Source organism: Balaenoptera musculus, chromosome 3 (genome assembly GCF_009873245.2).
Source record: "Balaenoptera musculus isolate JJ_BM4_2016_0621 chromosome 3, mBalMus1.pri.v3, whole genome shotgun sequence".
Lineage (NCBI taxonomy): Eukaryota > Metazoa > Chordata > Mammalia > Artiodactyla > Balaenopteridae > Balaenoptera > Balaenoptera musculus.
Window position 1 is genome coordinate 164,373,951 of NC_045787.1, and position 25,231 is coordinate 164,399,181.

Genomic DNA, 25,231 nt, shown 5'->3' on the forward strand with positions numbered 1-25,231 from the left:
TATCCCATAGAATGTTCATCTCCACATAGTCAGGCGTTTTTTAAAAATTAATTAATTTATTTATTTTTGGCTGCACTGGGTCTTTGTTGTGCACAGGCTTTCTCTAGTTGCGGCGAGCAGGGGCTACTCTTCGTTGTGGTGCACCGACTTCTCATTGCGGTGACTTCTCGTTGTGGAGCACGGGCTCTAGGCGCGTGGGCTTCAGTAGTTCTGGTGCAGGGGCTCAGCAGTTGTGTCTTGCTGGCTTCAGAGCACGGGCTCAGTAGCTGCCACGCTGGGGCTTAGTTGCTCCACGGCATGTGGGATCCTCGCGGACCAGGGCTCGAACCCGTGTCCCCTGCACTGGCAGGCAGATTCCCAACCACTGTGCCACCAGGGAAGTCCCAGGCAGGCATTTTTTTAATCTGTTGTTTACGGTGCTTGGGACATAGTAGATGTTCAATAAAGCTTTCACTTGATTCTCAGGACACAGGAGCCATTTACACGTATTAGGTCCATGGGTCCTTACAACCACCCACTTTGCAGATGAGGAAACTGAGGCAGAGAGAGGTCATTGCTGGAGGTCACATAGGGGCAGAACCTGCCTCTCCCTGCTGTTAAGCTTAAAAAAAAGGGGAAAAAAAGGATAGTTCAAGACCCCCACCATCCCTACCCCCATGTTCAGCGCTTCTCCCCGAGGCGAGCCCTCGGTGAGCTGCCACGGCCCAGGGAAAGGCCTGAGTCATCGCCTCCTCCATACGGCGGCGGCCGCGGCCGCGAACTGAGGGCGACTGCAGCGGCCGCGGCGGCAGCGCGAGGTGATGCGGGGACGCCACGAGGGGGCGTGAGTGCAGGGAAAACAGAGGAAATTAAAACCAGCCGGGCTCTCCTCCTGGCGGCCTCGCCGCCCCGCCGCCGGCTGGTGCGTGGGTGCAAAGCTGGGGGCACTGCACTCCCCCTTCCTTCGAAGGGGCGGGCCCCGGAGCTGGTCCCTGGGGTCTGGAGGAAGGTCCGAAGTATCAGTTCCCCGCCCCCACCCCAAGTCCAAGTTGTGAGTGGAGATCCAGCTGGGACTTGCCGGCAAAAGGCTAGCTCCCGTCTCGGCCGTCCGGGGTTATGATGCCGCCTCTTGGAGTCATTCGGGTCCTCCTGCTGCAGATGCAGAAGTGACTCCACTCCGCATCCCCGTAGTCGCCTGTTGGTTTCGGACCCGCCACTCTGGGCTTCCCTCGTTCGGAAACAACCAAGTGGTCTCCAAAGTGGTCCTGGTACCAGGGAAGCCCCTTCCCCAAGGAGAAGGAAACCCTTGACCACCCGATTCAAGGGAGCGCACCGGAGGACCCCTGCCCCATACCTGCTCTCCCGGGTTTTAGGGAGCCGGGGTCGGTGTCCTAACAGTAGGTGGGTGGGGTCTTGCGACTCCGGCCCCCTGCCAGCTTTGGGTGCACGGGGTGGGGCGGCTGCCCATTTAAACGCAGGCCGAGCGCCCGGGGCTCTGAAAGGGGCTGTGAGCGGAGGGTGGCCCGGGAATACTTCGCTTCGGGGGGCGGGGCTGGGAATGCCGCGGCGTGGGGGGGGGGCAGCTGGGGAATGCCGCCGGAGGGGGCCCCTTGCGGGGTGGGGCGATCCTGGACAGAGGGGGTTGCAAGGCCGGGGGAGAGGGGTGGGGACAGCCGGGACGCCGCCCGCCCCCCGCCGGGCTCCGGGCCGGAGCCGTGACGTCACAGCGGCTGGAAGTGCCCGGCGCGGAGGCCGTGGGAGGCGCGGGAGGGGGTGGGGGGGGCCGAGGCGGCGCTTTATAAGCGGAGCCCGCCGGGCGCGCCGAGCCGCAGCCCGCGTCCCCGAGCCCCCCGGCCGGCCCCGGCCCCCCAGCTCGCGCTCGCGCCCCCTGGGCGGCTGGGTGGCAAGGGACCGAGCACCAGGCGGCGGGCCGGAGAAGGGACGCGCGGCGGGCGGCCGCGGGGCATGAGGCGGGGGCGCGATGTCGGTGCCGCTGCTCAAGATCGGGGCCGTGCTGAGCACCATGGCCATGGTCACCAACTGGATGTCGCAGACGCTGCCCTCGCTCGTGGGGCTCAACGGCACCGTGTCCCGCGCGGGCGCCTCCGAGAAAATCGTGAGTGGCCGCCGCGCAGGGGGCGCTCCCGGGGGGCGTGGTGCCCGCGCCGCCGCCGCAGCAGCCCCCGGGGGCCCCCGCCCCCCAGCTTCCCGGCGCGCCCGGCCGGGGAGCGCCCTCCCGGGGCTGGGGGCTGGACGCGGAGGCGGAGGAGCCCTAGGACCCGCAGCCACCTCCGCGCCTTTTATTGTTGTTATTATTATTATTTCTTATTATTAGTGGGCAGTGTCCGAGCGGCAGCAATGTACTAGGCTCGCTCTGGCCCCGGGGCGCAGGCGGAAGGGCTGCGGAATTCAGCCTGGTCCTGGCTGAGTGGGGCGGGGCTGGAGGGCAGATTCGGGCGGCTGGTTGGAACCCGACCTCCGAAGAGGGAAGTCTCGGGGTCTCCGAGGGTCTCCGCCTTCAGCACCTCTCCCTGTTTGTGTCTCGGTGTCTCTGAGTAGCCGCTTGTCTGTCTGTCTGTCTCTCCCTCTCTTCTCTGTCTCTGTCTCTCCCCATCTCTGTCTCTATGTCTCTCTCTTTCTGTCTCACTCTATTCTTTTTCCTCTGGTTTGCTTCTCTATTTTCCTCTCCGTCTGTCTGTCTCTGTCGCGCTGTCTCCGACTTTGTATCTTTTTTTGTGTCTCTCCTTTTCTCTCCCCTGCACAACACCCCACCCCCTGCATCTCCCTCCTCATTACCTGCCTCACCACGTGCTGAATATTTATTCCCATAACTGACCCTCCGTAGGAGGCCCGGTCTCATACCGGGGTGGGAGCAGGGGCTGGGGCTCGTGCTGCCCCCAGAAACTGCAGGACTGCCCCCTCCCCCGTCCCATCCTATCCTCTTCTATCACTTTCATCCTCCAGCTTCCCAAGCCACAGTTTGGCTGGGGGGTGAGGGGGGGCAGGATGTGTGTGTTGGGGGGCAGTCCATCGGGGTTAATAATGGTGGTCCTGGGGAGAGGGGAGGAGACATCCTCCACTGCAAACTTCCCTCAGCCTCCTCCAGATATGCCCCTTCCCTCCCATTCCTTACCCTCTTCAATCTGGTTTCGGTGCTCCTCCCAATACCTGGAACTGGGATTCGTGGGGGCTCCCTCTCTTGCTTGATGTTCTGCCAACTTCATCAGCCCCCCTGTTTAGCCTCCAACTGCCACCACACTGAAAGATAAGAGGTCTTTGCTCCCAAGGGTTGTGGGCAAGTGGAGAGGGGGGTGCCCTGTGCTCAGGCTTTGTCCAGCTCCCGGAGGGAATTGTCACTGGGCTTGGCCCAGGTGAGGGCTTGCAGTTTAAATCCTCAGAATTGAAGCCAATGTGTGAAACAGTGTTTATCTGTGTGTCTGTCACATCAAGCAATATTTGAATATGTCCTGGTGTATCTATCTATGCATGGTGTGTGTATGGGTGTGTGTGTGAGTGGAGGGTGTGAGAAAGTTTATGTGCTTTGCTAGCATGAGGGCACAAGTGTGTCTGCCTGTGTATGAGGGTGCATCCCAGAATGAGTGTGGGTGTGTCCCTGAGTACTCGCTGTGTCTGGGTGTGGATGTGTTTGCAGCTGTATGTCCCTAACTATGGGTTTGCATGTATGTAATTGCATGTGTGCATATAAGTTTATATACATGAGTCTGAGACAGACTTCTTGCTATTGCCTTCTGAGGGGGGAGAGAGATGGTGTCTCATTGAAATCAGAAGTCAGATTTCCCTCCCCTACCATCTAAAAAGTTTGACTCAGTGTAAATGTGTTCATGTATTATGTATAGCATATGGGTAAATGAGAGCATGTATGTCTGGGGAACGTGTACATAGTGTATAAGAGCATGTCTCTGAGTTATGATTTTGTGTGTGTATATGTGTCTTTGCAAATATGTACAAGTACATGTTTTGTGCATATAAATGTGGACATGCATGTCTTTAGAAGTGTGTGCATATATGTTCAAGTGTGTATCTATGGTCTATGAATGGTGTGTGTGCCTAGTTTGTATGCATGTGGGTGGATTCCTGTGTGTCTCATGATTTTTCTGTAAGTGTGAGTGTGTGTGTGTACCCAAACTGACCTGGTCTTCACTCTAGCCATCTGTAGCTAACAGGACCTTGATTCAATGCTTCCATGAAATCATCTGCTGAAAGCTAATAGTTCTCCCATTCCTGATCCCCACCCCATCCCTCAGTCTCACTAAGCCTTGCCAGAAGAGCTCTATGGAGTGAGATGCCAAGGAACTCAGGGTAGGACCTCGGAGGGGACTGTGACATGAGGGTGCTCAGGAAAGTGCCTTGGGAGTCTGATAGACGTAGGCTGAAATCCAGACTTTCCCTTAACTTGCTCCACAACTTGCACTCTGGCCCAGTGACATCACTGTTCTGAGCTGCGGTTTCCCATCTATGAAATGGGAATGACAATTCCTACCTCACAGAACTGTTGTGGGTAAGAGGTCCACCATCCAGCCCTTCATCCATCCATCCTTCCATCTATCTCTCCATCCATCCATCTTTCCACTCATCCTTTCATCCACCCATCCATCCGTCCACTCACCTATCCATCCATTTACCCATCCATCCATCCAACCATCCACCCACCCATCTATCTCTTCATCCTTCCATCCATCTCTCCATCCAGCTCTCCACCGATCTATCTTCCCATCCACCCATTATCCATCATCTGTCTCTCCATCGATTCTTCCATGCATCCATCCTTCCATCCATCCATCTCTCTATCCATCCACCCATTTTGTTTATTCAACAAAATAATTGAGTACCTCCTCTATGTCAAGTGTGTATATGCTTGAAAATCCCAGCTCAGTGCCTGACATAGTAAATGCTCAGTTAGTGACAGGACTCTGAGTCAGATGAATCTGGGGTTGAATTCCGGTCCTGCAATCTACTAGTGGTATGACCTTGGGGAAATTATTTAATCTCTCTAAACTCCAATATCCTCATTAGTCAAGGGGAGTTCAGAGTCCCCATTAAGCCATAGGATCCATGAGAACATCTGTGTTTTACTCACTATTGAACCCTAAGCCCTGATGCAGAGTAGGCCTACAATAAATATTTGTCAAGTGGCTGAATCAACAATCACATCTTCATAAGGATTCCATCTTCAAATGGAAAGATGGCTGGGTGCATAGTAGGTGTTCAGTAAGGAGAGTTTGCTCTGTTTGACATTGTAGCCAAGCATATAATAGGCATGGAATAAATATTTGTCAAGTGTCTAAATCAATAATCCACCTTCCTAAGGATTGGGGAGAACAGATGGAAGTGAGGAGGCACAGAGTAGATGCTCAGTAAGGAGGAATTGTACGAAGCTACAGAGCACAAACGTGGGTAAGCTGAGGGGTTCCGGAACCCAGGTAGTGAGAATTCCCAGTTATGAGGCAGCCAGTTGGATGCTGGTCTTGACTTAAAAAACGACCTCTGTGAGGTAGGGGTGAGCCCAGACCCTCAGGCCATTCTTGTCTCTGGTTTCCCCTCCCCAATCTGATCCAGAGAAACAGTTTAGCATTCTAAGAGATTCTGAGAGATGGTGTTACAGATCATCTCTGAAAGTGGCGGGGGGGGGGGGGGGGGGGTGGAGAAGCTGCCACTGCTACTACCTTTGGCCAACTCCCAGCCATAAACCATCCCTGTGGGATGGGAGCCTTCAGTGGAATGGCTTCTCACCTGGGGGTCATAAATTCAGAACCAGACTAAGAGCTGTCAGCCCCGTTGCCAGCAGCTGCCGTCATTACGGGGCCTGAAGTGAGTTACCTGCATCCTATATGTTATGCCCTTGTCCATCCCCTCCTCCTTGAGGGATGGAGGGAAGGAAGGGGAGATGGAAGAGGGATATTCTGTTTGGGGAGGACCGTTTTCCTCATGGGAGGAACAGGGAGGGTCTGAGCAGCTATCAGCAAGAGGCTCTTTGAGGACTTCCCAGTAAGAACCAAAGTTCAGAATCTATGTGTTTTCTTGACAGTTTTCTGTGCAGGGGGCGGGGGGGAAGGACCCCAATACTCAGTATCAGTCAAGAGAGGCAAGGTAACACTGCCATAACAAGTGGCCTCATATCTCGGTGGTTTAATACTGCACAGGTTTATTTTGTGCTTGAACTATGTATCCATGTTGGCTGGAGAGCTCTGTCCATGGTCGTCATGGACCTGGAATGATGGAGGCTCTATGGTGACATGATCGTTGACGCAGGGAAAGGAAGGTACAGCATAGCCCCCACTGGCTCCTAAAGCTCTTCCCTAGAAGTGACACGTTACTTCTGCTCACATTTCATTGGCCAACACAAGTCACATGGCATGCTTAACCTCAAAGAGGGTGAGAAGTGTGGTCCTACTATGACCTGGACAGAAAGGAGTGGCCAAATATTTATGAACAACCCTAAATACACTACTGATCCCTCTTCCTCTTATTCTACAATAAGAGTTTTCTTGGAGGGTATCTCCATTCATTCATTCACTCATTCATTTATTCAACAAATATTTATTGAGCACCTACTATGTGCCAGGCGCTATTCTAAGTGCCAGGGATATGATAGTGAACAAAACAGACAGAAATCCTTGTCCTTGTGGAACTGACATTCTAGGGCAGGGTAGGGGAGAAATAAATAAGTATACAGATAAATTTATAATACATGGTGATACATGTGCTATGAAGAAGCATAGAGCAATATAAGGGGAGTGGAGAGTGCTGGGGGGGACTATTTTAGATTGAGTAGGCAACATTTGAGCAGAGATCTGAAGGAAGTAAGCAGAGGGAACAGCAAGTGCAAAGGCCCTGAGGTGGGAATATGCCTGAAATTTTGGAGAGTCAGTGAGGAAACCAGTGTGGCTGAAGCAGAGTGAGTGAGGGGGGAAAGTGAGAAGAGGTGAAGGCAGGGAGGTGGTGGGAGCCACATCATGTGCGGGGGAGAGGGACTTGCAGGGATTTTAGATTTAACTTGCAACTTCTCATGCATTCCCTCTCCTCCTTTCACGCTTTCCTTTTCAACATGCACTTTTAACCTTCTAACATTCACGGTGTAGCTGACATTTATTTTGTTGTCTGATTCTCCCCCACTGTAATGTCAGCTCCATGAGGGCAGAGATTTTTTTCACAATCCATTTTTGTTGACAGAGTCCCAGTGCCTGGCACTGGGTCTAGCACATAGTTGGTGTTCAATAAATACTTGTTAAGTGAATAAATGGGATGCCGGGGGGGTTGCTGAGCAAAGGAGGGATGGGACTTAACTCAGGTGTTCACAGTTTTTCTCTGGCCCCTGTGGGGAGGACAGACTGTAGGAGGTGAGGGTGGGAGCTGGGAGACTGGGGAGGCGGCCACAGCACTGGTCCAGGTGAGTGATGATGGGGGCTGGACCAGGGTAGGGACCCAGGAGGTAGAGAGAAAAGTAGGCATATTGTGGATTTGACCCACACCTGCCTATTCACCTGCTCCTAACTGTGGACTAATGGCTTTTGCTCAAACACCTCAATATGTCAGGAAATATTTACTGAGCACCTACTTTGTACTGGGAAGGGTCCTAGACTATAGAATATAGAGATGAATAATGCCCCAACTTCAATCAGATCGCTGTCTCATCAACAGTACTTGTGACACGACATGGTATGTGTAGAGAGAGAGATATTTCTGGAGTGCTGTCGGGGCACAGAAGAGGGGCACTGAAATCAGCCAGGTTGCAATGGAGGTTTCTTGGAGGTGGTGATGTCCAACTGAGTCTTAAAGTGGAGAAGGAACTGGCCAGGTAAAAACAGAGCAAGGGCATTCCAGACAGAAAGAACAGCATGGACAAAGGCTCAGAAGTGAGGAACATCCTGTTGAGGACAGGGACACGGCAAGCTGTTCAGAGTTGCTGAAGACAATGTGCCAGGTTGGGAAGAGTGTGGAGGTGGCCTGAGTGGCCAGAGGGGTCCATGTCACAAAGGGATTTGGACTGAGGTGTCTGTACTTCATTCTGAGTGTCAAAGGATGGGAGACTTGGAGGGGTTTGGAGCAGGAAAGGAATATGAGGCTGTCAGTTGCATTTTTCAAAAGACCTGATTGTTAGAAAATCCTTCTAGATTGTGAGTATGAAATTTATCTCATTTTAACATTTTCCTGTCTCACTTGCACCAAATCTAAACTCCTTACCCTGGCCCAACTTGGTAAGCCTCAGTTTCTTCATCCATAAAATGGGGATAATAGTAGATTGTACCATATAGCATTGTGTTCAGCCATGTGCCTGGCATGTGGAAGGTGCCTATAAGGTTCGCTATTATCACAAGACCCCTGCCTGAGTCTCAGATCTTGGATCACTCTTCCATCTCTTGCTGCTTTTCTTGTCCCTGCCTCTGGAACTTTTCACTTGTTCCCATCCTCTGGGACCACCCTTCCTCCAGTCCTTCCTCCAGCCAGCTCCTTCTCACCAGTCCTGTTCCAGCTCAAACGTCACCTCCTCAGAGAGAGCTCCCCTGACCACCCCAGCTACAGTGTCCCCACTTTATTATTTGAACCTGTTCTATTATCTTCTCAGTACTCATAATGATCTGAAATCATCTTGGTAATTGTTTGTTTACCACCCACAGAATGGAAGTGCCATCTGAGTGAAAACTTTGTCCCTCTTGTTTATTACTGGGATTTTCTCATTTGGGGCCATAGGTATTTCCTGAATGGTCTCAGTTCTGCCCCATGAGACCATTGCCCCTTTGTCCTCCCAGTGAAACTTCTAAGCCTTGATGAGGATTCCTGTGACCACTTAGTCTTCTTCCATGGCTCAGAAGTGTCTGTTTCTTATAGCTTTTTTTCTCGTGTCTTTGTTTCTCAACCCTTCTCTGTTTGAATGGATGTCCAACAAATGTGCACATTGCCACTTTCTCACATAAGGGTATGGAGTGATCTTGCCACCAGAGAGCAGAGTCATCCCTGACTAGCAGTCACTGAGCTCTTCTGTGTGCCAAGTCCTGTGTTGGGGGCTGGGGATACAGCAGTGAACAAGAGAGACTTGATCTCTTCCCTCACGAAGCTTCATAGGGAGACACAGTGAACTTGGAATTGTGCAAATGGCTATATAATTAAAGATTGGTGGGGGCCGTGAGGGCAGGAAGTTGGGAAGGGTTGATCAAGGAAGGCTTCCCTGAGGAGGTGATGTTTGCCCTGAGACATGAAGGATGAGTAAGAGTTGGGCAAAGACAGAGCTGGTAACATGGAGGGAGAGAGGCCAAGAGAACAGGGTGCGTGAAGGTGTTGGGATGGGATGGCAGGTGGTGTGTTTGAGGATCTGGCGAGATAGGCAGATACCTGACTACCACTCTAGACCCCAAGCTTGACGCAACATATAGAAATGGCTTGAGATGCTGCCTTTGCCCATACAGTCGGCACCAACAACAGCACCATAGACAGCTACCAAGGAAGGGTGGTCTGGGCTTTGGGGCTGCTTGCGTGTAGTTAAAACTGGCTTCCTCCTCTTCCAGAGGGAAGCTCTGGTTTCTGCCTCTTGGTGTCTTCATGCCCCCAGCATCCTTCTCACCTCCTGCCCTTGGGCGGCTGCTGCCTCTTTGTGAAGCTCCAGAGAGGAGCAACCGCAAAGCTGGGCGAGGAAAACGCAGGCTTCTGGGGGAGGCTCAGGCGCTTTGAGAGAGTTTGGTGTGGGGTTGGGTGTGTTTGTGTGTGGGAGTGAAGAAGTTGCCACTGGGAGATCTGAGGGACCAAGCCAGTTCTCAGTCCTTGTCTCTCTCTGTCTCAGCCTTGATGCTTCTCTATTTTTAAACTTTGTTATTTTGAGTCTGTCTCTGTGTGTGTGTGTCTCTTTCTCTCACATATCTCTGTCTCATTAGCTGTCTTTATTCCTCTCTGTCTTCACTATATATCTACAACATATGATAGACTTTCAATAAATGTTTGTTGAGTGAATATTGATTGTTATCTCTGTCTGCCTGTGTCTCATGTCTGCGTCTCTTTGTCTCTATCCTGCTCTCTGTTTTCTCTCCATCTCTGTCTTGTCTCTATCTCTGTCTCTAAGTCTGTTTCATCCTTTCTGTGTGTCTCTATCTCTATGTGTCTCTTTTGTCTCTGGTTCTGCCATCTCTGCCTCTTTGTGTCTCTGTCACTATATCTCTTCCATCTCTGTCTCTCAGTCTATGTCTGTCTGTCAGGATTCTGTTTCTCTCTCTCTAGGATTCTGTTTCCATATCACCATAGTTACCATTTCACAGTCTAGGACCCTGACAGGGAGTGGGGGAGAGACTCAAATTCTCAGACCTAAGAGGGCTCCTGAGACAGGACAGGGCCAGAACGTATGTTGGGTGTTGGGCAGGATTCAGTGAGTGGGACAGGATGAGCCAGACCAGCATCAGCCCTTGAAGGCCCTGGGGGGGGACAAGGGAGGAGACGTTTGTACCCCTGGAGATGCTGGGAATGGGGGCTAAGCTTTGATTTCAGCCCGGGGTAAAGGGTGGGTGGGTGCCCAAGCTCTAGGTGACCCTGTGCCCTCCACCCCCCATTCCCACTCCCCTCTGCTGCCCAGGAGGGCATCCCTCTAGGACCCAGCCACGAGGTCCCAGCGCTGGCTCCAAGATGGAACAGCTGTCTGGGCTGCAGCTGCAGAAGCTCATTTTGAACAAGGGAGATGATTGCAGGAGTGAGTGGGGGAGGGTGAGAGAAGGGGAGGGTTGCAAGGGCCAAAGAGGAATCAGGCTTGATTGTTGCTGCTGCTGCAGCGGGTAGTTTGCCCAGGAGATGGGGAGACTGGGTGAGGCAGGAAAAGGCAGAGGGAGGTCTGTCGGCCCACGCGTGGTCCATCTGTCCCCACTTCTGGTCCTCCCTGGTGTGAAGTTTCTCTGGCTCGCTCTCCCTCTGCCTGTATTTCAGAGCCTGCATCTCTGACGCTGCCTGTGTCACTCAGACTCTGTGTTTCTTGTTGTGACACCTCCTGCCCTGTATTTCAGTTTCCCCATCTCTCCCTGCCTGTATCTCCCTGTCTCTCTGCCTGCCACTCCGCCTGGATCTCTGTGTATCTCTGAGCCTCCTCGCCTGCCCCTCGGTGTTGCCTTCATTATCAGAAGCACGGCTAAGTCTCCAGCAGCCCTTCGGACTGCTCTTTTTTGTTGTTGTCATTTCTGCGATACTCAGCGGTTGGAGACAAATAGAGATGGCAAATTCCCAGGAAATGACGGGATCGTGTCCTTCCATAAAGGGATATTTACAAAGATATCTCAATTAGGACTAATTAACTAAGCGAGTCACTTCCCCTGCCCTCTCCCCAACCCTGAGGTCCCGCAGCCTCCTGGGAGAAAACCAGCCAATGAGTGGATGGCAGTCTGGTGCTCAGATGGTGTCTCAATGTTTAATTTATAACAGCCTTCTCCTTGCTGCCCTATCAATCCATCCGGAAGGGCAAGGTGGCCTCAGGCGCGTAGACTCAGGCAGAGGCTGGAGACCTGCTGGTCCCCCAGAGCATGCAAAGGCATGTGTGCATATGTTGGAGCCTGCCCTGCATTTCAGGGTGTGTCGTGGCATGTTTGAACATGTTGGGGTATGTCTTCATGGCAAACATGTCCCTTCGTGTAAGGAGAGTCCGATGGCCACCAGGCGTATCTGAGCACACGGGACATGTTGGAGCAGGTCAGAGCGTGTCTCTCATGTGGGGAATGCCTGAGCATGAGAGCACCCCAACAGAGGATGTGGCACGTGGCAGGGCACAGGGCACAGAATGGCTCCTATGCCATGCTGTGAAGGTCTGCACTTGCAGGTTAAGCATTTATCCTCAAGTGCAAGGCAAACTATGTCTTGCAGGACCCCCCCTGGCAGGGATAACAGAGCCATAACAATATCTACAACTTCCAGGAGGAACTGGTCACCCCCACCCGCTGCCACCCCTGCAGCTATGCACTCTGAGTTTCCCCATCCCCTTCAGCACTGGTGGGTCAGGAGAGTTGAGTTCCAGCTCTTTTTTTTTTGCTGCACCACGTGTGATGTGGGATCTTAGTTCCCTGACCAGGGATCGAACCCGTGTCCCTTGCAGTGGAAGCGTGGAGTTCTAACCACTGGACCACCAGGGAGTCCCCAAGTTCTAACTCTCGATGCACTATTTGCTCCTCTGTCTTCTGTAGTTTCCCTCCCCCAGTGCATGGCATTAGGGTCTCCATTTCCCCCATTGCTACAGTCCTACCAGGTCCCTTGGGATTACTTCTCACCTCTGCCTGCCCCTTCCCACCCCACACAGTCTGTTGATGCAACCCTCAGTGTAGCTCCCATCAGAGTGATGCAGCCTAAGATATACTGACAAATCTGGAGATACAGCCCTTAGTGTGATGCCAGGGCAGTGTCGGGGCCATAAACATATCTTGAAATCTGACTTCAGTTCTACAGACAGGCACTGGCTGGGACATTTGGTGCAGTGAGAAGGAAGAGAAATTTGCTCATTCTGGTGAATACATTCTCTTGCTATTCCAGGAAACAAGGATTCCCCAGACCTGCTGGCCGAAGCTGGCTCCATTAGCCCTTGTTAAGTGCCATGTGACCTCAGCAGGACACCAGGCTTATTAGTAAAGCATAAATTCTTCAGGAATATTTCAGGACTGACTGCAATGCTAATGAGTTAGTCGGGGAGACCTAAGAGAGCAACTGACAGAATGTATACAGATGTCAGTTCCCACTGAGAAGAGTGTAGGAATGTTCAAGGCTACAGGATGGACACGAATGGACCTGGAGGATTATACAAGGAAGGGTGCGGGGGTTCTTGAAAGGACACAGATGTGTAACATGTTTGTGGCTTCTGGATAGACATACACGTATGTACATGGCTGTCCAGAATAGCACACAGAGGGTCGTGGGTATTTAGAGGGGGGCATTCCCCTGTGTGTTGGGCACACTGTGGCAGAGCTGTTTGTGGGTTTAGGCAATGTGCATTTACATATGTGGCTACTCTTTATATATATATAAAGAGTCCTTATGCAGACTGACTCGTGGGCTCACAAATTGTGCACAGAGTATATGGGAATAGAATGCTTGCGAACACGTCTAAATGAAGGGAATGTACATGGCTATGGAAAACAGTGCAAGAGGCATGTATACTTGCACTTGCTCGCTGATGCACACCAGCATTCGCTTGAATTTACACAAATGTGCACCTATGCACATAGCTAGTCACTGATGTATCCAGATGTTCCATATGTGTCCGGAACGTAGATGCTCACAGGTGCCTGTGGATAAACATGGATGCCCACAGACAGTCACAGAGCCCCTGTGTACCCCAGGACCCACATGCCACCATTTTGGGATGCAAATGACCAACTCCCTCGTAAATTCCCCAGATTCCTGGCAAAGTGAGATCTCAAAGCAACAAGAGTGGCCTTGGAACTGCCCCCAGACCCTTTTTGGAGGACCACGGAAGGGATGTCTCAAGTCACATGAGTGCCTGGGTGACCCGGCGACACCATCCAGGAACACAGAGCCCTGAGCCAGCCTCTCTCAGGCTGTCTTAGCTGCGATTCTCACCTGTTTGACACCCCCCTTGCATCAGGGCCAATTATGGCAGCCAGTGCTCAGAAGTGGCTTAGAGTAGCGCCCAGCACAAAGAAGAGCCTAGTGCGTGTTAAGGAGCATTATTACCATTGAGTAGAAATGTTATTACCATTGTGAATATTCTCCTGAAATGCAGAGAGATCGTGGTCCTCTGCATTTCAGTCCTGGCATCCACCGCAGTGTCCCTCCAGCGTTTCAGCTTCATCTGTTTCTCTCCTGCTCTCGTTTGAGAGAGTCAGTCAGTCCATTAAAGCCGTGGTTTCATCTCCCACTGTGCACTCTTCCCTGACATCTCTCTTCATTCTCATTTGCCTCCAAGCATCACAGTTCCAGTCTGTCTGCTTGGGGGTGGGTGGGTGTTAGAGAGTCTGTTTGGAATATAGAGCCCCCTAAAATGGGCTGGTGAAATAGGAGCTTTAGATAAAGAATGGAGGGAGTCTCAGAAAACCCAATAGCTGGGGCTTTAGGGACTTGGAAGGCCGTCATTCACGCACTCATTTAGCAACTCAGTTAGCAAATATTTATTACCCACCTACTAGGAACCAGGTGGACGAGATAGACAGGGTGCTTGCTCTCGTGGAGCTGACATTTTAGTGAGAAGAGACCAGTTACACACAACGAGAAATTATCACCCAGTAAGAGCTCTGTGCAGACTTTAAACCAGGGTGAGGGATGTGGTGGAGGTGGGGCTACTCTGGATTCAGGAGAAAATCCCCACTTTCCTGTCCTCCCCTCCACTCTGGGGGCCCTTCATTTCTGCACCCCTCACTCCAGCCTGCCCATGGCTCTGGTTTCTGCAGCCCCCAATCCCCCATGCAACTTCAGCTCCAGGGCCCCACTGGCTCCATACCTTTTAATTGCTTTGACCTCCATGTTCCAATTCCATTTCCCTGGACTGGAGAATTTGTCTCTTTCAACTTGTATCAGGAGTCCACTTGTTGTCCAATTTGCCAGACACCTTGGGCACTTGGGAACATGTGGTTATGGAGGTCTCCCACTCAGCAGGGATTTACGGGCAGGAGCTTTCTCTTGGAAGGGTCACTGGGAGGGGAAGCAATGCTAGACATCATCACTCATTCATTCATTTACTCCACAAACTCTGACTGAGTGCCTAGAGTCTCAGGAACTGTTGTAGGTGCTGAGACACAGCTGTGAATATGAGGGCCTACCTCAGTCTTGTGATGTGTATATTATATGGAGACACAACAAACGTAAGCAAATACATAAACAAGTTCATTTTGGATTGATAAGCGCTGTAATAAAAATAACAAGAAGTAAAGTAATGTGACTGGGGAACCTCATTTTGTCAGGACACTGGGGTGGCCCCTCTGGGAAGGTGGCTTTTTTCCCAGCTTTATCGAGATATAATTGACATATAACATTGTGTAACTTTAAGATGTACAACAAGATGTTCTGATACCTGTATGTATCACAAAATAATTATCACCTCCATCACCTCACATAATTACCATTTTTGTGTGTGAGGTGAGAACATTTAAGATTTCTCTCTTAGCAACTTTCAAGTATATAATTCCGTGTTGGTAACTAGAGTCACCATGCTATACATAATATCCCCAGAACTTATCCATCTTATAGTTAGAAGTTTAAGAGGTGACATGTGAACACAGATGAGAAGGAGTCAGTGGTGGAAAGAACTGAGAGAGGAGCATTCTGGGAGAGGGAAATGACTGGGAGAAGAGCATTCTGGGAGAGGGAAGAGCATTCTGGGAGAGGGAAGAGCATTCTGGGAGAGGGAAGAGCATTCTGGGAGAGAGAAGAGGATTCTGGGAGGAGAGCATTCTGGGAGAGGGAAATGACTGGGAGAAGAGCATTCTGGGAGAGGGAAATGACTGGGAGAAGAGCATTCTGGGAGAGGGAAGAGCATTCTGGGAGGGGGAACCACAGTGCAAATGCTCTGACATGGGAAGGAGCTTCTTGCCTTCTGGAAAGAGGACCAGGTGGATCTAGAGGAGGAGAAGATAAGGTCTTATAGCTTGGCAGGGGACACTGCATGCAGGGCCTCACAGGCCAAAGTGAGTTGTTGGGTTTTATTCTAAATACAGTGAGAAGCCACTTGACAAGTTGCAGTGGAGAGGGGAGCCATGATCTGATTCACATTGTGTAAAGATCCCTCTAACTTCTGTGATGGGGAATGGATTCCAGGGAGTGAGCATGGAAGCAGGGAGATCAAGGAGGAGGTGACTGCAATGGTCCAAGCAAAAGCCAGTGGTGGCTGGGCCGGGATCGAAGCATCCGGAATGGTGAACTGTGGGCAGATTTGGCACATGTCTTAAAGTAGAGCCATCAGGACTTGCTGATGGATCAGATGTTAGGGGTAAGAGAAAGTAAGGAACAGAGAAATGGGGTGATGTTTAGAGAGAACCAGAGACCTAGGAAGCATTTCTAAAAGACCCCGGGGGGACCAGAGCAGACCAGATACCAGCTGGGTCACTCTGCCTCTTAATAACCAGGAAGATATAATGGCCTGAATCCCCTTCTAAGATCCATGGAAGGCCATTTATTCCCCAAGATTCCCCCACCCCCTGGAGGTCCTATATTCTCTTGGTCATCCCTGCTTCTGACTTCCTGCTTCTATGCAATTATTATTCTTCACTTGGTGTCTTGTGTCTTTTGGTCTCTGCTCTGACCTTTACCTGGACTGAGAGCTCAGTCCTTGAGGTCATGGAGAACCTCAAATGCCAGGGCAGGTCACTCAAACTTAATCCTGATAGCATTGGGGCCATTTATCCAATCATTAATTTATTCAACATGTACTTTTGAGGACCTACTGTGTGCCCTTCCTGGGAGATAAGATGATGAGCCAAACAGTGCATGGAGCCTCCTTCGAAACAGGGAGACAGGTAATGATCAAATATTCACAAAGATATATAAGTGGCAACTGTGATAACAGCTTGAGGAAAAGATTCTTGGTGTTATAGGAGATTCTAATAAGGGGATTTGATCTAATCTGGAAGGTCAGAGGAAGTAAGAGCTGAGATCTGAAGCAGAGAACAAAGGGTATTCCAGGCAGAGAGAATTGCTTATGCAAAGGCTCTGGGGTGAGGGAAAGTGTAGGCAGTATGACAGACCAAAGAAGGCTTTGGAGGGGAAAGAAGGTGTAGGATGAAAGCAGAGAGGTAAATAAAGGGCAGACCTGCAGGGCCTTGTGACTTTGTTAAGGAGTTTTATCTGTGTCCTAAGAATAAAAGGAGTCTACCAATGAGGTTTTGGTTGGGAGAATGATATCATCAGATGTGCCTTATAAAATTTCCCTACCCTCCTACACTGTTGCTGGGAATGTAAGTTGGTGCAGCCACTATGGAAAACAGTATGGAGGTTCCTCAAAAAACTAAAGATAGAGTTTCCATATGATCCAGCAATCACACTCCTAAGACATATATCCAGACAAAACTATAGTTCAAAAAGATAATGCACCCTTATGTTCATAGCAGCACTGTTTACAATAGCCAAGACATGGAAACAACCTAAATGTCCATCAACAGATGAATGGATAAAGAAGAAGCGGTATATGCATACAATAGAATACTACTCAGCCATAAAAAAGGATGAAATAATGCCACTTGCAGCAACATGGATGGACCTAGAGATTATCATACTAAGTGAAGTAAGTCAGACAGAGAAGGACAAATATCATATGGTCTCACATGTGGAATCTAAAATATGACACAAATGAACTTATCTATGAAACAGAAACAGATTCACAGATATAGAGAACAGACTTGTGGTTGCCAAGGAGGTGGGGGTTGGGGAGGGATGGATTGGGAGTTTGGGATTAGCAGATGCAAACTTATATATAGAATGGATAAACAACAGTGTCCTACTGTATAGCACAGGGAACAATATTCAATATCCTGTAATAAACCATAATGGAAAGAAATATGAGAAAAAAAAGTTCCCTGAGGCTCCCATGTGTGCAGTGGACTGGTAAGAGGAAGGGTAGATCAAGGTAGACCAGATAGACTTTCTGGATTGTGAGGGTGGCTTGGACCATTGAGTGGTGATAGAGAGTGGAGAACCCTGCATGAGTTGTAAAAATATCTAGGAGTTAAAGTCAACCAGACTTAGTGAGGGAGTGGAAATGGGGGTGGGGATAATGCCTGGACATCTGAACCACTGGCCTGGGGGGATGGAGAAGGTGACATAGGGAGTATTGGATGAGAACTGGGCTCAAGAGAGAAGATCTTGCATTTCATTTTGAGAATGTCGAAATTGAGGTGCTTTTGAGATGTCCAAAGGTGTTGGGCAGAGGGGATCAAGGAGTCAGATGTATATATGGATTTGGAGTTCTAAGGACGTTAATGCATACAAGTGATGATATAAGATTTGGTAAGAGGAAGCATCCTTAGAGAAAGATTGACGTAAAGAGAGAGCCTAAGGCGGAGTCTAGAGCAGTGGTTCTCAACCCAGAGATGATTTTGCACCCAGGGAGATATTTGGCAATGTCTGGAGACATTTTGTTGTCACAGCTGAGAGGGGATACTACCGGTGTCTGGTGGGTAGAAGCCAGAAATGCTGCTGAACATCCTACAATGCACAGAATTGTTATCTGGCCAAAATGTCAATCGTGCTTAGGTCGAGTTACCCTGATCTAGAGTAACATTTAATGGCCAGGTAGAGGAAGATGAGTCTGCAAAACAGATGCACTGGGGTAGGAAGGAACCATGCAAACATATGTGATGGCAGCCAAGAGAAGGAAATAAATCAAGAAAGAGAGAAAAGTCAACAGAGTTGAACCCTGCTGAGAGGTCAAGAGAGATGGTGGGCTGAAAAGCATCCATTGGATTTAGAAACGTAGAAGCCATGGGTGGACTTTGCAAGAACTATGTTGGTCGTATGTTGGGGTCAGAAACTAGATAGGAGCAGTGGAGGTGCGAGTTCAGGAAGTGAGGAAATGGAGGCAGTTAGTGTAGGCAACTAAGAAGAGGAGGAGAGGAACAGTAGACAGATGGAAGGGGGAGTCAAGTAAGGCATTTTGTTTTTTCATAGGAGAGACTTGAGTTTATTTAAAAACCAATGAGAGGGCTTCCCTTGTGGTGCAGTGGTTAAGAATCCCCCTGCCAATGCAGGGGACACAGGTTCAAGCCCTGGTCCGGGAAGATCCCACATGCCGTGGAGCAACTGGGCCCGTGCACCACAACTACTAAGCCTGCACTCTAGAGCTCGCAAGCCACAACTACTGAGCCCACGTGCCATAATTACTGAAGCCTGAGCACCTAGAGCCCATGCTCAGCAAGAAAAGAAGCCACCGCAATGAGAAGCCTGTGCACCGCAACGAAGAGTAGGCCCTGCCCGCCGCAACTAGAGAAAGCCCGCGCGCAGCAACGAAGACCCAATGCAGCCATAAATAAATAAATTAAATTAAATTAAATACTTGAAAAAGAAAGTTCTGCTTGAGAGGGAGAGATTAAATATGTAAGATAAAGACAAGTAATATGATAGATAGATAAGTATAGACAAGAGACAGATACATGCAATACATTGTATAAGAAGGCAGAAGAGGACCAAAGCAAGAAAAGCTGCATGATCCTTAAACGATGAAGGGCAACTCCTCCACTGTAATGGGGGGGAGGGGCTGGGATGGGGCAAACGTTTGTAAATTATGTCAGGGGAGAAGAGGGGGTTCCATTTTATGGCTGTTATTTTCCCTGGGAGGTCAGGGAACGTTGAAGGGGAACGGAGAATGTTTTGAGCCTTCCAATGTAGCTGGAATTGCCCGTGATGGTGTGCAGGCCTTCCCCATGGTACACACCCATGAAGAAAGCCCTCTTCCACGTCCCCTACTGAACTCCTGTCCTGAGGTTTGGCACCTGAGCCTAGAGAGAGATCAGATGGGGAGTGGGGTGTCCAACTCCAATATTTATGAGGTAAGACTCATGATGGGTTCTCGTAAAGTCCCCAACTCTTGAAGACTAATGCTGTTTGTAATAACTTATCAAGAAAGCCTTGTAATAATCCTTGAAAGACCCGTAAAATCCACTCTAGTGAATTTTAGATAATGGCATTGGAAAAATCAAATCCCCCTACCCTTGTTAATCCTGGAACACACCAATCATTTGCAGTGGACATTCATTCAAGAGGCCTGAGCACTTGTGGGGGAAGTGATCCATGAGTGGGGAGATGCCCAGGAAGAGGAAACTTCGGCTGTTGATTTCCCACCTATTGTTGAAAGCTGAGCTAGGACAAGGTGGGCTCAGATACTAAGATAGACCTGGGGGAAGCTGGGTTCTGAGATAAATCAGGCTCAGCTCAGGTCCTGAGACTGGAGATTAATGCAAGTCCTGGGGCAGAGCAGAGGTACACCCCTGAGGTCTTAAGATACTCCGTGGTTGACCCTGAGACACACCAGGGTCAAGCCCAAGCCCTGGACGGACAAAGACTGAACTTGGGTTTAGGGATAGACCAAAGATAAACCTGGTCCTAGAAGACCTAGGAGCCCAGGAATGAATCCAAGTTCTGGGTGAGTCAGGGCTACAGTATGAGTTTGAGAGGGACAAGGCCAAACCCTGGTCCTGGGATAGACAAGAGTTGAACCTGAGTCCTGAGATGGTCCAGTGCTGAACCCATATCCTTAGAGAGACCAGAGCAGAGCTTATGGAGATACAGACAGAAAATGGGCTTCTCTTGGGAAAGCTGGGGAGAGCAGGCTTGCCCTCCGGGGAATCTCCCAACCTGTTGATCCATTTTGCTCTAACTGTTGAGTACCTCTTTGATTAATGTCCATTGTAAATGACACGGCATGTCCCAGGACTAATGAGGGGAAGTGAATTTTATTTGCCGACGCCAAGTCATCCTAGGACCCAGGTCGGAGCCAGCTCAGGCCCATAGGCCCAGAACACGCTCGGCAGAGCTGACAGCTTGGGAATGCCCAGGGTAGCCAAGCCTCCCTTCCCTCCATGTTTTTTGTTTGTTTGTTTGTTTTCATTTTTGGGTTTCTTTGTTTTTGTTTTTCGGGGTTTTTTGGCCGTGCCACACATCTTGCAGGATCTTAGTTCCCTGACCAGGGATCAAACCTGGGCCCTGGTAGTGAAACCACTGGAATCGTAACCACTGAACAGCCAACGAATTCCCCTCCTTCCGTATTGACTGTGACCACTCTGATGGAGACTAGAGTGATGCTTACACTTCACACAGGCTTATCACACACAGGGGCGCATGCATTCACACTGCAACAGATACACACACACAGCACACACACCCATGCATGTGCCTCAGACACACAGCAACACGCTCTGCACAAACACGCACATTGATACAGCTGCCATATACAAATCCTCACACACACACACACACACACAAGCAGAGACCGCATCACAAATACACTGCCAGCCAGCCAAGGCAGTGCATTCAGACCTAGCCTCCCACACCATAGTCATAACACTTTCATATTTACAACAGTGGCACGACTCTAGGGGGCGTGGTGTTCTCTGAGAACAGTGCCCCCAGGAGTTGTGCATGCAGTGCCTCGCCATTCACATTCACATTTTCTTACCCACCTGCAGAGTCTTACACAGACTTACCCAGTCCCTGTTTTATACACTGATATGTGCAGTTTCATACAGTTGCTGATGCTTTCACACTTAAGCCTGTACATGGCTACACACTCACGTGTGTTCTTGGCCACACGGACACAGACGTGCCACTCGTCCATCTCACACACTCTCAGGCTCTGTGCTAGTCAGTGTAGGCGAGGCTGTGCCGCATAACACACAGTCCCCAAGTCTCAGTGGATTAGCATGACCAAATGAGCGACTGCTCATGCTGCATGAGGGCTGGCAGGGGTCTCTGCCTTGCGTGGCCAGCTGCTGGAGGCTTCTCATCAACACACACTTCCGCAATTCCTGAGGCAAGAACGTGGCAAATCACGCGCTGGCTGTTAGAGCTCTTAGCTGGAGGTCACTTCCACTCACATGGCATTGGCTAAAGGAAGTCCCAGGGCCACTTTGGGGAAGTACAGTCCTATCATGTGCCCAAGAGAGAACTGGAAATTTTGTGAACAGTTCTATCAGCTGCCACAGTCTCTTACACATTCAAAGAGTTAGACATTCACAGATGCAGGCCCATACATGCACATTTTATTTCTTCCCATATGGACTAGTCTTTGGCACCTGTTCTCCTCCATGGGTCGAGGCAGGAGGCCACACATGACCTCCCCATAGTTTGCCTCCAGAGCTCCTTTGTTTCATGGTACATCTGAGGGGTCTCCTGCTCCCGCCTGAGCTGCGGGGTCTCAGGGTAACAAGTTTCCAAGCCCGTGCTATAGTCAGAGCTGAGAAAACAGCATACATACCTTCTCTTCCCCCCGGGGAAGAATAATAATAGGCATTGGGGGATCTCCGTATTGGCCGAGAACCTTCCCCATCTTGCCAACTGCAGCTTGGAAGAGGAACCCCGAGGGGAGAAGGCGATTCCAGAGAGACCCCACTCCTCTCTATCCACGCGTCCTCCCATCGCCGCCAGGACCCTCTCCTTCCCCTCTCACGGCCCGCCCCACTCCTCCTCTGGCTACTTAAATATTCCAAGGCTGGAAACTCATGAATATTTATAAGGGCCTGGCAGTGAGGGAGATTAAAAAAAAAAAAATTTGGAATCTATGAACCAGGATCCGTCTATAAATAACAGGCCCGTGGCTGGCGGGGCTCTTCCCTCACCCACCACATTCCTTCGACTTCAGCTCCAGCCCCATCCAAGCCTCCCAGAGCTACCCCTCCTCATCCCCCCGCCACACACAGCTTGGCTGTGGATACATGAATCCCCATCGTCCGGTGCACTGTCACACACACACACACACACACACACACACACACACATTCCCACACAGCTGAGCACACAGATACACATTCGCACCTGCCTGGGATCTAGCCCACTGCCTCCTTTCCACACACAGACACGCACTTGCAAAATCGGCCTGAACACGTCCAGGCAGCCTCCTCCTGTGTCCATATTCAGACAGATACAGGCATTTAAGCTCAGACCCACACACACAACACAGAGTCGCACACAATCACACACACCCAAAGAGATGCCTGTGGACCACTCCCTGACCCACAAGCCAAGCGTGGCGTTTCCCCTCAGTGGGCCTCGGTGTCCTTATCTGTGTAGGGGGACACTCAGAGTCCCTGCCCCATAGGGAGTTGTGAGAAATTTAAAAAAATTTTTTTAATTAAATTAATTAATTTATTTTTGGCTGCATTGGGTCTTCATTGCTGCGCGCGAGCTTTCTCTAGTTGTGTCTAGCGGGGGCTACCCATCGTTGAGGTGCGTGGGCTTCTCATTGCGGTGGCCTCTCTTGTTGCAGAGCACGGGCTCTAGGCACTGGGCTTCAGTAGTTGCAGTGCATGGGCTCAGTAGTTGTGGCACGCGGGCTTAGTTGCTCTGTGGCATGTGGGATCTTCCCAGACCAGAGATCAAACCCGTGTCCCCTGCATTGGCAGGCAGATTCTTAACCACTGCACCACCAGGGAAGTCCCGGGAGTTGTGAGAATTTTTTAAAGTAAAAAATGGATACCTGTTGTGTGCGAGGTACTATTCTAGGTACTGGTGAAACAGCAGTGAACAAAAACAGTTGAAGATCCCTGCCTGACATTCTGGAGGGGAAGAAAGATAACAAAAAATTAATGCATAAATGATGTAGTGTGTTGGAAACTGATAAAGAAAAGAAGGTGACGGGTGGTGCTGAGACATTGGTAGTTCTGACTGGAGCAGGAGGGGTGTCAAGGAGGCCTCTTGAAACAACGACATTAAATAAAGGAGTTGGAAGGACATTCCAGGCAGGGGGAATAACGGGTGCAAAACCTCATATAGAAGCGTGCTCGGGGTGTTGTAGGAACAGCGAGGAGGCCTGTGTGGCTGGAGCAGTGAGTGGGGGGGAGCATGGAGGAGGCGAGGGCAGGGAGGTGACAGGGACAGATTGTGCAGAGCCTTGTGGGGTGCAAGAGGACTTTGGCTTTTACAAGTGAGGTGGGAGTCATAGAGGCTTCTGAGCAGAGGAAGAATATGATCTGACTTGTGCTCACAGGCGCCCTCTGGCTGCTGCAGGGGGAACATACTGTGGGCGGCGAGGGTGGGATCCAGGGTACCAGGGCAGAGACGACTGCACCAGGAAGATACCCGTCCAGAGCAGGAAAAGTGCATAGATCCCGATTGTAAAGAGGTAAGAGAAGGAGACAGTTAAAGCTGTCTCCAAATGAATGCATTTAAAGGATTCATTCTTTATTTCCAGAAATGTTTACTGAGCACCTACTGGGTGCCAGGCACCATTCTGGCTTGAGGACACAGCAATGAGCAAAGCAGTAAACATCCCTTGGATGCTGCCATTGGAATGCTGACAGCATCATGGGGCAGACAGAGGAAGCAAGATAAATTTTAATATAGGGTCAAGGGACAGTACATTTTATGCAATAAAACGCAGCAGAGCGGCAAGCCTTGGGGAGTGATGGGGCTGCACATTGTAGGTTGGGTGGGCTGGGCAGAATTGGGGATACATTGTGACGTGAGAGCTGTTCTCAGGATTGGATGATAAACGGCGTATGTAGGTGGAAATGACAGAACCTGGTGCCTGGGTGTGAAGATGAGCTTTGAAGGGACACCCACATAAATACCCTCTTCTGTTGAATGTTCATTGTTTCCCCCCATCTTAGGTTGGGTTCCTGAGAAGCAGAACCCAAGACAGGGATTTGGAGCACATGACTAATTGTGAGTGCAGGGTAAGGGAAGTGGGACCAGGGAAGGGGACTCGGGTACACTCCAGGCTTGGCCTGATCCACAGGGATGGGGGGAGCTCTGGAACGTAAATTGTACTGCAGAGGGGTGGGCTTTTGGACCCCTGCATCAATCAATCATTGGCTGCTCCTGGGGGTGGGGGATGTCTCCGAAGCATCTCCAGTGTGTGGTAGCTCCCCAGGGCCAACGGCAGGTATCCAGAGAAGGTCACCAATGCTAGCTGTGAGCCTCCACTCTCAGCAGCTGTGGGGTGGGTGTGCCCCATTATAAGAAGATCTAGGCAGAGCCCCAAGAGCATTGCCTACACCCCCAGGCTCCAACAAAGAGGGTCATGGGAGCACCAGGCATTTATGACAATCAGAGCGCAGATGTCTGACACCAGAACCTGTTCTCAGCTCTCTCAGGATGAAAATCAGGCCAACTTGGCACTGGGGCTCCCCTCACACAGCTGAGATCCTTTCCGGATTCATTAACTGCTGGAGACTCAGCTCTCTGCTGCTCAGACTTGCCTGGGAATTGCAGAAGGGAGCTGTGAGGAAGAGATGCAGCCCTGAAACAGATCCGAAATAGCTCATTTCATTCTCCCATGGTCCTGTAGGAAGGCACTGCCGTCATGCCCATTTTGCAGATGTGAAGACGAATGCACAGAGAAGTTAAATCACTTGCCAAGGTCACACAGCTAGAAACCAGAGGAGCCAGGATTTGAACTCAAGTCGTTAGGATCTGGGGTCTATGTGCTTCTGAGCTACATTCAACTGCCTTAGACCCCACACCCCCTTCAAAACCCAAAGCCCCTGTATCCACCCTGAGAGGAGTGGGAAGAGGGGAGGAAACCCTGAGAGAATAGAACAGAGAATATGTGAAGGGTGGGGGAGAAAGAGGTCACCTGGAGGACTTGGAGTGGGCCGGAGGCACTCATTCATTCATTCATTTGTTCATT

General features: G+C 50.4%; 1 protein-coding gene across 3 annotated transcripts in view; it reads left to right on the forward strand.

Moving 5' to 3' along the window:
* OLFM2 (olfactomedin 2) overlaps window positions 1-25,231 on the forward strand; it is a 62,549-nt gene that overhangs the window by 12,918 nt on the left and 24,400 nt on the right. Inside the window, exon 1 of one of the 3 annotated variants that reach the window (XM_036849406.1) lies at window positions 1,861-2,095. The exons of the other annotated variants lie outside the window; for them this stretch is intronic. Within the exon in view, the coding sequence (XP_036705301.1) occupies window positions 1,961-2,095 (135 nt within the window). The 5' untranslated portion in view covers window positions 1,861-1,960. Of the gene's footprint in view, window positions 1-1,860; window positions 2,096-25,231 lie in introns of those variants that run through there. 3 annotated transcript variants of the gene reach the window in all.